This window comes from Martes martes (genome assembly GCF_963455335.1).
Source record: "Martes martes genome assembly, chromosome: 5".
Lineage (NCBI taxonomy): Eukaryota > Metazoa > Chordata > Mammalia > Carnivora > Mustelidae > Martes > Martes martes.
Window position 1 is genome coordinate 133,862,570 of NC_137892.1, and position 15,580 is coordinate 133,878,149.

Consider the following 15,580-nt stretch of genomic DNA (forward strand, 5'->3'; position numbering starts at 1 on the left):
GCTCATGATTTGCTGAACTACACAAATTTACTTGGCCTTGTTCTCCAAGCCTGTTTCCTTCAGGAATTCTATGGATTATGATGGTAAATATACTGGGACTTATGAGTGCTAGAGATGCTGGGTTCATTCTCCTCCCTCTCTCTACACACACACACACACACACACACACATACCTCTTCCCTTTCCATTACCTACATTTGAGGAAACTTCAAGGAATTTGAGAGGCAAATCCTTCATGGAGAAAGCAAGGCTGGGAGCACTGAGAGGGCCCTGATGGACAGTATCTCCTATGTGAGCCAGACAAACACTTCACTGGGGCTTGGGGGCCAAAGCTTCATCATAACAAGCAGTGAGAAGAACATGAATTAATATGGTGCCAAAGCCAAAAAATTCCCTAGAACAAGTGGCAGATGACTTGTGTTCCTTCCTGAACGAGAAAATTGCTCAAAGTATAATGACCCATATCTCACCAACACTGGCCAAATGTCTTACTGGCTTCTGGAATAGACCCAGTATTTCATCCCAAACCCCATATTTGTGAAAAGAAATATTTAAAGACATTTTTCTGTGGAAAGAATAAAGTTCTCTTTGTTGAAGAACTTGCTTATGGATTCCTATTTTAGTGTTCAGAATGGAAACGTTCAGCCGCCCTCTGGCATGATTACATTTCTAATTTCATTGGGCAGCAATATTGATTCACCTTACCACAGAAGATAGACTGCCTTCTGCAGAATTCTAATCACCTTGGGCCAAAGAAGCAAAGTCACAAACTAAAACCCTCACCGCCAAACCTAAATCCTAAACACATGTAAACTATTTTTAGCACCATTTCATCATGGAAGAAGGAAATAAATTACGACATCAGTAGAGAGAGGGAACTTGGAGCAAAGGGTGTATATGTAAAGGAAAACAATATATCCTCCATAACCAACTTGAACATATCCATCTTTCAAGGCAGGAGGTGATGGACAGAATTCTTTTGGAGTCAAAGGCAAAGAAAAACAATGTGGTTCAAGCAACCTGAAAGGAAAAGGAAACAAAACATAATTAACATGCCGGAGCTCTACAGTATAATAAATATTTTGGAGCACAGTGAATTTTTTATTTACATTTGAAGGGAATCCATTTGCATAAATATGTTGATGTGATTGCCATTCTCAGAATCAATATCTGATCATATCCTATCATAGAAAACTCAAACATAAGCTCAAGCTTCCAAAAAAATAGCTAGTAAGTCAGCAGTACAAAGAACAAAGAGAAAGAGAAGGAAGTAAGTCACTGGACAACACACATATTTGATATCATTTCTAGAGGTCACCTGTCTCAGACCTACTTTTTCTCCTGCTGTCTGGCTCTGAGAGGCCACACAGAATTAATTCTGTGTCAAAAATAAGGTAATAACAGTGATCTGGCGAGAACAGTAACGCAAAAATAATAGCTAGTTTTGATTGAGCATTTACTATGTGCTAAGCACCTTGGCAGTCGCTCTACAAATGTGCATTATCTCAGTTCACATTCATGGTAATGCTAGCAGGTATGTGAAGAAAACAAAGGCTCAGAAAGCTTGAATGACTTGTACAAGGTTATAAAGTCATAAATATCAAGGCTGCATTCACATTGTTGTCAGTCAGGCTCCTAAAGTCATGCTCGTTCTACCTCCCACAAGCCATCTCCAGAGGAAGCTCATAATAATAATAATCACAGTGATATCCATCATTAAACAACAGTTTTCCATAGTGCCCCTGAAGCCAGCATGCCACCAGTAGTACCCCCACTCCAGAGATTTGAAATCTGAGGGAAAGCATGACAAATAGCCTGTGAGTACTGCCTCCTTCTCACCTGTGAGTTCCTTACACTCTTGCCATATCCTGAGAAAACTCAGAAATGTGAAGTATTGATCATAAATTTTCATCTTTGTACCAAACAGGAGGAGGTCTCCCCTCTGAGCACCAAGAAGAGCAGGAATTCCTTCAATGCCTTCCTTAGGATGCTCCTTTCCCTCCAACAGAGACCTCCTCCAATAGAGACCCTCATCTTCTCAGAGAATGGCCCCAAAGGCAACTTCTCCTCCTACCATAATTCCATACGCTCACCAGCCTCCTGGTCATGAGATATTTATTATTGTTGGTTTATGAAGCACCAAACACCTAGAAAGAAAGGCATCCCACCTCCCTATGCTTCTACCAGATACCCAAATATCTTACAACTTTCTTCAACTCACATGACCTTCAAATTATCTTACTAGAATGCTTTGCCAATCCCTGATCAAAAGAAGTAAGTAAAGATGGTATAAAACAGTAAGGTGTGGCCTGAAGAATTCTGACCCAATGGGTATAATTCATCAACTAAGCATTTTGAGATTGCTTTTGCAAGGTCCTGGCAAATGAGAAGCTGGAGTCAGACAGCTGGGCTAATCTGTCTACATGTTAGCCATCTCGAACATCTGGCTTTATGCTTAATCATGAATGAATGAATGAATGAATGAATGAATAGGATTGGTAGATCTGAAAAGTAATACAACTATTAATGAATGCTTACTATGTGTCAGGCGCTGTGCTAATCACTTTCTGTGCTGAATATCATTGAATTCTGACAATATCCTACCACTGTTTTACCTTCTATGATTATACTTATTTTAGAGGTGTAGCAAGTAACTCGCCCAAGGTTACCCAGCAAGGATATGGCAGATCTTCTTGACGCCAGAGCTGCTCAGATCCCCTTGGCTAGATGGCCTCCAAGTTACCCAGACTTTTGTAATGTCTGTATAGGGAGAACTTGAAACACACAAATGCTAGTTGGCCACACATGGCTTCCTCCATCAAGTGACCCCACTGCTAAGGGCAAGATAGTCACTGATAAAAATTGGCATTTAACTTCTAAATCTTTTAATAGCGGCAGTCATGCATCCCAGGCTTACTGCAGAAAACACTGTATTCTTTGCAGTTGCCAGGAGATCTGGCCACCATTACCGTAAATGCTGCAGCTCCTCATCCTCGCAGGGGCCACTTTCCGAGGGTTCTCCAATACAGGATTTCCCGCCCTCACTGGGAGGTGGGTTATTGCATTCTCGGCTCCTTGTTTTCTTCCCCTGAACACAGGAGCTCCAAGAGGACCAACAACTCCAACCCCCGTCCACCCCTCCTGTAAGGTAAGAGAGAGGTTGTTCAGAAAGCAAGGGAGAGGAAGATTCCAGAGTTCAGTGCTGAGCTTCCTGCTCTGGCAGTGACTGGGGGAGGGGACAGTCTGGGCACTCGCTGCCTTCCCTTCATTCAGGTCTTCTACAAGGACCAGAATGTTCTCCGCACACCGACAAGGTTTGGCCAGGTAAGGCTGCATTAACAAACTTCTTGCAATAATACGTTAAATTTGTTTATTATTTCGCAACTGTCTCAGAGCACTTTTACGTCTATTCTACCATTCATTTACTTCTCATCAGAATGAATCCAAATGGGCAGGGGGGGTCTGTCACCATTCTCAGTTGATAGGTGTGGAATCTAAGACAAGGTGGTCAAATGCCACGCCCAGTGCTGTAATGGCTGCCAAGAGCCACATCCAGACAGCAGCATGGCCTTACGGCAGAGTCCAGGCTCCTCTCATTAAGGTAGTTCCTACTGGGAACTTTTCTATTGCAAAAGCAGCGACAAGGCATGAGAGGAACATAGTCCGCTGGGTATTCCCGACTGCCGCCCTCAGAGCTGGCCCTGTTCAATGAGGAAGTGTCTAAGCAGGAGAAACACATTTGCCTCCTGTCAACGTCCTTCAGTCTGAAGGCACTTGCTCAGCCCAAAGTGGTCACCCTCCAACTCAGGGCCGACTGACCACTAACAGTGGTTTTACAATTTTCCCCCATCATATTCCTCAGGGAAGGCAAGAGAGAACTTCCACTATATTCTAAGAACTTGGCTTTCCTAGGTAGAAACTGATCTCAGAAACCACACCCCGGAAGTATTACTTCCTGGTGATAGATGGATGTGTTTACTGCTCCTTAGGTATTTCTACTGGATAACCCATTCCTCAGTATCACCCACACCAAAACTAAATTAATTTTAATATAATATTTTATATTATATTATATTAATTTTAATATAATATTTTCCCATGAGCTTTCTTCCATAATTAGAAATTGAGTTAATAAAGTAGTCTGCTGAGCATATTAACAGGGGTAATTTATAGCTTAATATATTATGATTGCTACTCCAACCCTGACCATCAGGGGGAGCTTCCATTTTACCAAATAACGGGAAATCCAAGCGCCAAAGCAATGAAATCAAAGAGGTGGAATTTCAATTGACCAGACAGGCCACTTGGGAATAGAACTGGAGGCAAGGTTGCCTTCTTGATGCTTGTCTATAAGCAACCATAGTTTAGTCGTGTACTCATTCATTCGACAAACATGTATTAAGTGCCTTCTATGGATTAAGCCCTGGTTGGTCCCTGGGAATAAAAAAAGGAATCACAGTTCTGACCTTAAGAAATGAGCTTCCTGGAAGAGAAAGACATATAAATAAATGCAAAATTGTCTCATACTTTGTCTACTCATAAAGTCAACCTCACATAGTTTTATACTAAAATACTTAAAGTACCATTCAGTTGGGCGCATTCAGCGGATGTTCAAAAGTATTTGTGAATAATTGATTGATGGAACATAAAACAAAATAAAAAGAGATATTTCAAAGAGCTTGCCATCAGATAGGTTAAGCTATGCATACACCAGCTCCACAGACCTATGTTATGACAAAACCTTAATGAGATGACTATGGAAGGAGAGAGGTGTTTTAGGCATTAGTCTATTCCAATGGAGAATGAAGAATGGAGGGCATGGTGGATCTATTAATTAAGACAGAAAAACAGAGGGGCACCTGGGTGGCTCACTTGTTGAGGGTCCAACTCTTAAGTTCAGCTAAAGTCATGATCACATGGTCGTAAGATCGAGCCCCGCATCGGGCTCCATGCTCAGCAGGGAGTCTGCTTAAGATGTTCTCTCTCTCCCTCTCCCACCCCTTCCCCCATTGTGTGCACACTTTCTTGCTCTCTCTCTCAAATAAATAAATAAATCTTTAAAAAAAAAAAAAGGAAAACAAAATCAACAGGGAGCCTTGACCCAGTAGCTAGAACCCAGAAGTGGCATAGGAACGGAGACACTAATTAAAATGCCCATGCACAAAGAAGCACAATGTCAAGAGCCAAACGGAAAGAGTGGTGCCCTTTTCACTGTGTCCAGCATAACCAGCAAAAATCCAGCACACTGACCTGCTTCATTCCCTACAAGGACTCCTTGCTCACAAGCCACACCAAATGTATATGGTTTGCAATGGCACTGACACTGGGTTCCCTCAACGGTGGCAATGCCACCATTTTGACAAGGTCGGCAATGGCAGGGGTCAAATTCATCCAGATATTCCTCAAGAGCTCTCTTCAGGTATAGTCTTTTCACCGAGGCACAGGGTACTTCCTTTACCAGCTCATACAAAGGTGTCAGCTAAACAGATAAAGACATCATGGTCAGTAATGAGGTTTTTAGGCAAGGATGTTTTTCTTCTGGCATTCAGGCTCAATCTCCATTAAAATAAACTGAAAAGCCACTCATGTTAATTCCAATTATTTCTTCTTCAAATAAAGAGAAAGCACTTCACTTTCTTTGTAAGGCAGAAAGAAAAACAGGAGCGAATAGAGAAGGAGTATTTTTTATATCCTGCATAAAATTTTTCAAAATCAACAGGACATTCATTTTCTAGTTATTGAAAGATTATTTTGAAGGCAGTACATTTCCACCCTTGCAGAGGACAGAAGAAAATGAAATACTATTAAATTACAGTGAAGAAGCAAGTGCAAATAAATTTACAATTAAATACCCTGACTCTAAGAGACTTAACATGTCTCTTAATGGAGACTGTGACTATTCTTCCCTGAAGAAGTTTAAAACAGATAGACAAGGCAACCCTTACAGGTCCCCTTCCTCTTCGGGAGCATTGCACTCTATCATTCAGTAAAATTTACTATCTCTCAATAAACCTTGCTTGCTGCACCCCCAAAACTAAAATAAAAATAATAAAACAGACAGACATTGTTCTGTGCTGAGTATGTCTAATGAAACGTAACTTGGAGACCATACATGTGCTGGCTAAGCTTTAACAATCTGCTGTCCTAAGAACAAAAATGCTCTGATTTGCCAGTTTCTGCAGTATAAGAATTCTTGCCATGGCCAGTCTCATGTTGCCATTGGAATGCCAATGACCGTGGAGTTGGAAAGATACATGTACCACTGGCTCTTGTGAAGGTCCATCCAAGCTTCCTGCAGCACATCCCTGCAAGTGTGAGGATAATGTGAGAATAACTCAAAGACTCAGCCACATCTCCTTCCATCTCTGCCCAAGCTCTCTTACACTGCATTATGGCAGAATGGACTGCATGGCATTGCGTGGACATACACCTGTAGTAAATTAGCACAGCCTATGATAATCACAGTCCATCATGGAGAAGAGCAGAGTTGAGAATGGGAAGGAAGGTCTATTTCTCCCTAATCAACAATTTCTAATTTTTCAAGATTTGTTCTGGGGCACCGGCATTGAAAATAGGCCATTGTGAATATTGATGGTGGCACTTTAGGGTAAGGCCTCCTGGGAAAACCACCCTCCCCCCTTCACCCTTGTTCAGAGGCAAGTGGATACATGTGGTCTTGGGAGGGTGCTCAAGGAGTTATTGCGATTTGGGGGTTTATAAAATGTATCCAAGTCAAGTTTCACCTAGGATGTTGCTTGATTCCCATGACAGAGAACAGATCAGAGAATCAGTTCTGCCACAGCATGTTTTGAAAGTGTGACTTTGTTCCACTGGAGACGGATGTATTGGCAAACACTCTAAGCCTACGGTATATTTTTGTGTATTCTTACATACAATTTCATCCACAAGAAAAACCAGGTGAACTCAGAAAAGTGGACACAAAAAGGGAACACAACCCAAGACAGGAACGCACAAAATATGCACACACAAACACAGACATCAGACCTCCATGCGGGTCACTGCCTGTACTAAGCTCCATCCATCCACCTCTGGTGCTACCACTGTCTGTCATCTGGCCCCTCCCCTTCCGACGCTTCACAGTTAATTCAGGGCTCCAACCTTCCTGTCACCCAACCAGCTTCAAGTCTTTCTTTAGGAATTGTGTCACCATAATGTAGTAGACGCATTCCTTAACAATTTAACACCTGTAAAACTGTGCTATTGTTTTTACTGATGTCTTCCTTCCTTTCTTTCCTTCTTCCTTTCTTCCTTCCTTCCTTCCGTTCTTTCTTCTTTCATTCTTTCTTTCTTTCTTCCTTTTAATGAGTATCACAAATCAAGTTTTTGAGTTTTGTGTCCTTAACCCCAATTTCCCCATAAGCCAGGGGGTCTTCACTGTACAATTCCGCCTAGCTCTCCGGTTTTTAAGAGCACATATGTTGCATTATCAAAGAACTGACTGCATCAATAAAACATCCTAAAATTGTGGCAGCCGAATTTGTTCTAACTTAATGGACATGTCTCCAAGAGCCTATATGCTGTGGCCAGAGGAAGAAAGGTAATCTGATGGGACAGTAGACAAGCCTAAATGCTTTCCTCATGCAAGAATCTATAATTCTTCTGAATTAGAGACCAAGGAAAACATAATCAAATTTAGGTCAAAAGCTTAATATGCAAATTTTGTTATAATTTTTCTTGGGATTTATGAGGTATTTAACCTTTACAATTGAAATATGGACATACAAGATAATGAAGCTTCTGTTTCTTATTATTATGTATGCATTCATTTTACTATACAAAACATAACTGGGATACAGAAAATGCTAATTACAGCTCTCTCTGTTTAACCACCTTGATTTAATCTCGTTTTCCTAGTGTGAAGAAACATGCCTGCTTTGTGCTGCTTTCAACAGAGCAGGACATACCTTTTGTTTTATGACTTGAGGAAGATCAGTAACAGATTCCGCCCAGGAAGAATATCGGTCTTTGTTTCCAGCAGGATTGTTTAGATCCAGTGAACTGAGGCCAGACACAAAACCTAAACCTCCCCCCCTGACAAACGGGTCCCCTTTCAGCACATTGCTCTGAGTTCCTGTGCAAGGAGAAATCCAAACAAATCAGTCAGAATGCACAAATGAAACAAAAAGGAGAATATAAAAATGAAAACTGTATCAAGCACTAAAACACAACCCATCCAAGTTGATGACATTCTTGGAAAGAGAGAACTATGGAGACAGTAAAAAAAATCAGTGATTGTCAACAGTGGTGGGTGGGAAGAATAAATGGGTGAAGCATGGAGGGTTTTTAGAGCAGTGAAATTTCTCTGTGTGATATGACTTGGTGGATAAGCGGCATTAAACATCCGTCCACACCCGTAGAACGTACAACACCAAGGCTGAATGCTAACATAAGCTATGGTCTGCAGGGTATTACAAGAACAAATGTTCCACTGTGGTGGGGAATGCTGATGGTGGGGAGGCCTTAGTTTCCAACTGAAGTAAATGGAAACTCTCTGTTCTTTTTGCTCAATTGTTCTGTAAACCTAAAACTACTCTAAAGAAAAAAATGTCTATTAAAAGGAAAAAGAAGGGGCACCTGGCTGGCTCAGTCGGTGGAGTATCCAACTCTTGGTTTCAGCTGAGATCACAATCTCAGCATTGTGGAATCAACCCCTGCATCAGGCTCTGTGTTCAGTGTGGAGTCAGCTTGGGATTCTCTCACTCTCTCTGCCCCTCCCCCTGCTTGCACACACAGGAGCATACATGCTGGCTCATTCTCTCTCTCTCTTTCAAATAAAAAAATAAACAAAATCTTTTAAAAAATAAAATAAAAATGTTTTATGGAAGCAACATGAAATTTACTTCCAAATGGTTCAAATAAGATTATAAATATTTTGAATATATAATATTTATATATTGTTAAATAATCCACATTATAAATATTATATGTACATTATATACAGCCAAATGTCATAATTATCACTACATAGAGGAGGTAGGTATATGGGTATTTATTACGATGTTCTTTACGTATGTTTGAAAGTTTTCATAATAAGATGAAGAGGACTTCATTGCATCTGGAATACTAACAATAAGCAAAAAAACCTATTCATTAACAGACATACATTAACACATGAAAAGTATTCTAAGCAGTGAATATTAATTGAATTTTTTTCTGTATTTATGTGCCCTATAATTTCAGGATTATTTTTGTCTCCATTTGTCATTGATTTTTACACTGGTCATGACTGGATATTCCTACCTTGCAGACCAGATTTGGGTGATTTTCAGTTCACTTCTTTTAACTACATTTTGCAATTTCATAAAATTTTTCGAATTCAAAAACTATACATTTATCAGAAATTAAAGCCTGATGTTTTTAATAAATTACCGAGTACTTCCTCATCTTCATTGTTAGCTCCATTTTTAATATGCCAATAGTTGTCCTTGGAAGGCAACATCTACTCCCTGCAGGACCTGACTCAGAACCACCTGGAGTGACTACACATTTCTCCAGCATTTATGAGAGGACAACTGGGAGGAAAGCCCTGGAATCAGCCTTTTAACAAGCTTCTTCAGATAATCTCGGTGTATACTAAAGTTGGAGAAATCACGGCCTTAACAGGCAGACCTTTTTACAAATTACAGAGTATAAAAAATCCATTTTAATTTTATTTTTAAGCCTGTAGCCTCCCTCTCCACACCTCAGTGAGTTCCCTGCGCCAGCTGGCCCTCTTTTCCCTAGAGAGTCAGCTTGGTGTGACAATGAGGAGTCCAGAATGTGAAGCCAAAGTCATGTCTTTGAATCTCGTGTCTGATGCTTACCAACTGCGATCTTGGGCAACCTTTCTGTGACTCAGTGTCCCTGTCTGTGTAATGGGAATATGAATAATACCTAATTCAGATAGGAAGAATATTTGGGCTAATTTTTGTAAATCACTTAAAATTGTGCCGGGCACATAGTAAATGCTATGTGTTTGTTAAACACAAAATAAAATAAAATCAGTGAGCAGCTTCCAGTTGCCCAGCTGATAATGGATGTCTACATCTTCCCAAACCTCCCATTCTCATTTCTATTTCCAGATCACTATATTTCCATTTCTTTCAAAAACCTGTTTTCCTCCTTTGTCATGCCCGCTCCATGAAGATAGATATTCTCTTGGGCATGTCACTGCTTGTACCCCAATGCCTTGAACAAATCCCATCGTATACCACAGTATCCATACACAGTTGATGAATGAAGGAGTTGAATGAGTAAATAAACCTGATTTCACTCCTCTGTCTCCCTCCTTTCTGCAGTCATCTACCAACATCCCAAGAATCCCCACTTCCTCGGTAAGAACCCTGACACCTGGGTCAATCTTCACCTTTGCCCCAATTTCTGCCATCACCCTGGGAGAATTTAAGCTCTAGTACCAATCCATCGCTACCACACTAAGAATCCCTTCATTGTAAGGCAAGTAAATTGTAATCACCAAATTCAATGAAGTGTCTTCAGTCCTTTGCTTACTTAATTTCTCTCCAGATTTTCTCTCTGTTGACCACTCCTTTTCCTTTATTTTTAATGTTACTTATCATTTCAGGTTCCTTTTTTTCCCCCTATTTTTCTTGATTTTTTCCTTTTTTTTTTTTTTTTTTAAGTAGGCTCTATGCCCAATGTGGGGCTCAAACTCAATGACCCTGAAATCAAGAGCTGCATGCTCTATGACTGAGCTGGCCAGTCACCTCTTTTCTGGTTCTTATCCTATCATATTATCCTTTCTCAGTCCCTCTTCTTTCTCTACAACTTTCTTTGTAATCTTTCATTTAATCATTCTCTGTATTAAATCCTATAATGGCACCCCTTGTCATCAGAATGAAATCCCAGTTCCTTGCCATGGCATCTAGACATAATCTAAATCAGTTTATTTTTCCAGTTCCTATTTCAATCACTTAAAGAATAGCACACCACTTTCTCCACTCCCTCTCCCAGCAGCAGCAGCAGCAGCAGCAGCAGCAGCAGCAGCAGGCACCAAAAGTGCACTGGGCATCCACGTCAAAGTGGAACTGATTCTTCTCCCACTGGTGTCCTTTTTCTAGGTTTGATTGCCAACTGTCATTGTAGGGGAGAAAGGTAGTATACATGGAGGACTTATTTACAGCACACAGGAGATACCCAGTGAACTTTTCACTCTGCATGATGTCTCACTGCCATGACACGTGAAAGAAAGATCAGAGGCAAACATAATCAAATACATAAAAAACATAAAATAGAACACCTGTTAAAATCTCAAAGGCCCTTGGAGGCCAGGAATTAGCCATGAGAAAGAGGGATAGAGATTAAGCTCATAATGCAAATTGCCCCCTTTCTTATTTACCTGAATCTGATTTTAAGGCGTTTTTCAGGGTTTCGCATTCGTGCGATGATGATGATGCAAAGAAAATGTTAAAACTTGAGGAAGTACATCTCTTCATATCTTCTGAATGAAGACCTGAAGGAAAAGTTTTAAAGGTGTTTAATTTCTGTATTTGTTAAAAACTCCTTTTAAGATGCAGCCAGGTGTGAGGAAGGGGATAAGAGGTTATGTCCTACTATGGTGGCCATCTACTCAAGAGCTGCAGAAGGATCAAGGTCAGAAAAAGGAATATTTTATTTTTGTTATTAAACAAAATAATAGATAAATGCATATATCTAGGAATGAAGCATCATGTGTCTGAAACTTATTTTCAAATGCCATTTTTGGCTCCTATTAACTTTGACCGGAGAGAGGAGAAGATTGGGATGATTTCTACATGAAACAGTGGAAGGAACAGAAACGGAACACCCCAAAGAGTGATATCTTTGCCCATCCAGAGTCAGCTGCTCAGGCACGAAGTAAATCAATAAAAGTAGGCGTGTAATGGTCCCCATCCACCTACTGGAAACCCCAAATGCTGGGTTCTGGTTCTACAGTAATTAATTCCCAAAATCCTAGGTCTACTGCCTTAATCTCTCCATTTTAGTATCTTTACCATCTCTGGTTTCCAACATTTCCTTCCCCTGGCTCATAACCATACCATGTAACAATTTCTACTCATTATCAAATGGAGTTTTGCCAAGCGTTTTTTAAGAAGGATAGAAATTAATAAAGTGTGGAAATATATTTTTCTCATATAATTTTGCTAACTCTACTATAATAACTTTAGTATCTCTCACAGAACAATTGAGGGGGCATATATTATTATAACTCAGCAGTTTTGATTATATTTCAATTAGAACTTTCAGAAAGAACAGAAACTGCTCAAGAGTAAAATTTTTACTCAAAATGGTACTTTGACCAACTTGGAAATTCTTTAAAAGTTCTTGCCATTTCTTTTAAGTACTAAGGGAAAAAGTGGGGGAGCAGTGAAACTGAGTTTAGATCAAGCCACTTGCTGGATTAATTTTCCAAAGAAATATTGCCTTTGTTGTTGCTAAAACAAAACAAAACAAAAACAAACAAACAAACAAACAAAAACCTGTGCTTGTACATTCATTTCCAAGCAGGGAAGATAGAAAATTTCAAATTCTGGCTAAATCTTAATTGGTAAAAATTAAGCTTAATGAAAAAAAATAAGCCAATAGAAACAGAAAAATACTGTAGTTCATCCACAAGGGAAGGTTACAAGACCTTTAAATTCATGTAGTAAGTCTCACTCTTGTCCACAATTGTAAAAAGGCTTGACTGAAAAGAAAGACCCTGAAGAGGTGATTTGGAATGGAGAAGGAATTGTAGGTATCAGCTTAACAAAGTTGGGAAGGGACAGGTTTGATTTGGAATATTAGTAAACCAGAGCCAAAAGGTCTTTGCAAAGAAGGAATGGACACTGAGACACCAACCCCCCCCCCACATTGGGACACCTGGTGAGGACTCTCCTCTAATTATGAAGTCAAAAAATCACAAACTCAGTGGTGTGCACTGATTCTAACAAAAATCAGGCAATTCTAACAACACCATAGCATAAGGAAAAAGCTCAGCTGACCTTGGAGCCAGTAGACCACCTTACATTCTATATGCCCTTGGATGAGTCTTACCATAGCCCTGAGTCGCCATTTCTCAGTCTGTAAGACAGGAATTGTAGCGTCCACCTCACCAGATAGTAGTGAGGAGCATGGCTAACCTATGTAACTTGCCTATCATAAGAAAGGCTCTGATTTAAAAAAAAAAAAAAAAGGCTCTGATAAGTTTAAGCTATTGTTACAAGAATTATGTAGTAAGCAAACTTGTGATATCTGGAACAGATTACTTTTAAAGGAATGTGAGTTGTAATGAACAGAGGTAAACAAAATACTTCTTTAAAACATTTTGATTTCTGAAATATAATTCCTCATTAGCTTTTCCTTGAAGAATATTACTTAAGCTGAGAAATGGAAAAGGTTAAGGAGTATTCCAAAAACCCACTCAGCACCCTCTGAGGATAGCCAATAATCATTAATGACTATCTCACATTTCAGGGTACTCTCCAAAAGAGTAGGCAGGCTTTTTCTCAAAGCCTAAAGATTTTGAGTAGAATATAATGGATTCTTGCCATTTTGGATTCCTTTGCAATTTAATCTCTATTTGTCATATTTTAAAGCTCTAAAAGTTTAAGCTAACTACATGTCGTTACCCCCATTAAAATTCTTGCAATGTTTATATTTAATAATTTTTTAATACTTTACCACTTCCTTTGATTTTTTCTGAGTTCACATAAAACAGAACTTTATACTCTCCTCCTAGGGACCCGGACTGCAGATAATGTGTCCCATACTGGTCGATTAATCTTCGGTAGGCACTGTAGTCATACAGAGAGGGAAGGAAGGAGAGTTCCTTCCAGAATGGCTCAGCAAGTTGTAAAAATTCCGGATTGTTATTGATAAACTGAGCCACTTCCACAGAGTTCTGGACAACCAACAACTGATAACTCTATGGGAAGAAGAGAGAGTAAAAAGAGTTTTAGGTTGGAGATAAAAAGACAGTGGAATTAGTTAGCTATCCAATGTCTCCATCAGCTGCCACCTCCAACCCAAACTATAGGAATTTCTATTTTTGATGCATGATGAGGTCTTCTCTGGGCCTGCTCCCTTGAAGCAATCTATGGAACTTTTGGAATACCAAATAGGAGTAATATCTGAGTGATAACATGGTAATTTCTTGCATATATGACCTTTAAGATCTCAAAACCAAGTTGTTATGCCCTCCTCAACTAGAAAAAAGAATCAGCTTCATGAACTACCAAACAATCTCACAAATAAGTATATAAAACAGTGTGTCCCTGGGGAGTACACAATGACTTATACGTAAGGTGACCATGTAATTTATATTCCATACTGGGGTCCCTCACTTCATAATGAGGGGGTTTTCTATTTTAATGTAATGAACATACAGTCCTCTATTAGTTGCTGATGTACAATATAGTGACCCAACAATTCCATACATCACCCAGTCCTCATCACAACAAGTGCACTTGATCCCCATCACCTGTTTCGCCCGTCTCCCCACTAACCCCCTCTCTGATAATCATCAGTTTGTTCTCTATAATTAAGAGTCTGCTTTTTGGTTTGTCTCTTTTTTGTTGTTGTTCATTCACTTTCTTAAATTCCCCATATGAATAAAATCATGTGACATTTGTCTTTCTCTGACTGACTTATTTCACTGAACATTATACTCTCTGAATCTATCCATGTTTTTGCAAATGCCAAGATTGCATTCTTCTTTCTGGCTGAGTAATATTCCATTGTATAAATATACCACATCTTCTTTATCAATTTGCCTATCAATAGACACTTGGGCTGTTTCCATAATTCAGCTATTATAAATAATGTTGCAATAAACATAGGGGTGCCTCTCCCTTTTTGGATTAGTGTTTGTATTCTTTGGGTAAGTACCCAGTAGTGGATACAATGAGGTCTTTAAGGACTTCCTAAGCATCTTGTAATGATATACAGGACAGACCTACCTTATATCAAATCCTCACTTCTGTGAACAATGTAATATAAAGATGATAAATGTTTATCCAGCTCATACCTCTATAGTCAGCTTCTTAGTCATAAAACAAATAAAACCACTATTCCTTCATACCTCCCTGTGATTTATTAATCAAGTTACTGACTTCAAGAATGAGATGAAATATGCAAATTTGGAATGACAGTCAGCCTGAAAACTTCTTCAGCACTAAGTGTCTATCAACTAGTGCAATCTATCTCAACTGTTCAGGTTGCCCAAGATAAAACTTTTAGTATCTCAAAACAACAAAGTATCTAAAAATAAGGCTTTTAACTTTTCAGATAAAAATTTGGGTATTTCAGGGCGCCTGGGTGGCTCAGTGGGTTAAGCCTCTGCCTTTGGCCCAGGTCATGATCTCAGGGTCCTGGGATCGAGCCTCACATTGGGCTCTCTGCTCAGCGGGGAGCCTGCTTCCCCCTCTCTCTCTGCCTGCCTTTCTGCCTACTTGTCATCTCTCTCTCTCAAATAAATAAATAAAATTTTTTTAAAAATTGGGTATTTCAAAAGTAATAATGTGTTCCAAAATCTTTTAGTTTTATGTTCCTTCTAAGTGTTAGTGTTTAGGAAGCACATATTAATTGGATTTTTTTCAAATAT

General features: G+C 39.5%; 1 protein-coding gene across 1 annotated transcript in view; it reads right to left on the reverse strand.

Annotated features, from left to right (window-relative positions):
• Positions 1–15,580, reverse strand: part of C7 (complement C7) — a 58,524-nt gene that overhangs the window by 15,687 nt on the left and 27,257 nt on the right. Inside the window, exons 8-13 of the mRNA XM_080804951.1 lie at positions 13,660–13,903; positions 11,357–11,470; positions 7,926–8,092; positions 5,251–5,479; positions 2,970–3,141; positions 933–1,020 (exon numbers count right to left, since the gene is read on the reverse strand). Coding sequence (XP_080661077.1) covers positions 933–1,020; positions 2,970–3,141; positions 5,251–5,479; positions 7,926–8,092; positions 11,357–11,470; positions 13,660–13,903 — 1,014 coding nt within the window. The remainder of the gene's footprint in view (positions 1–932; positions 1,021–2,969; positions 3,142–5,250; positions 5,480–7,925; positions 8,093–11,356; positions 11,471–13,659; positions 13,904–15,580) is intronic.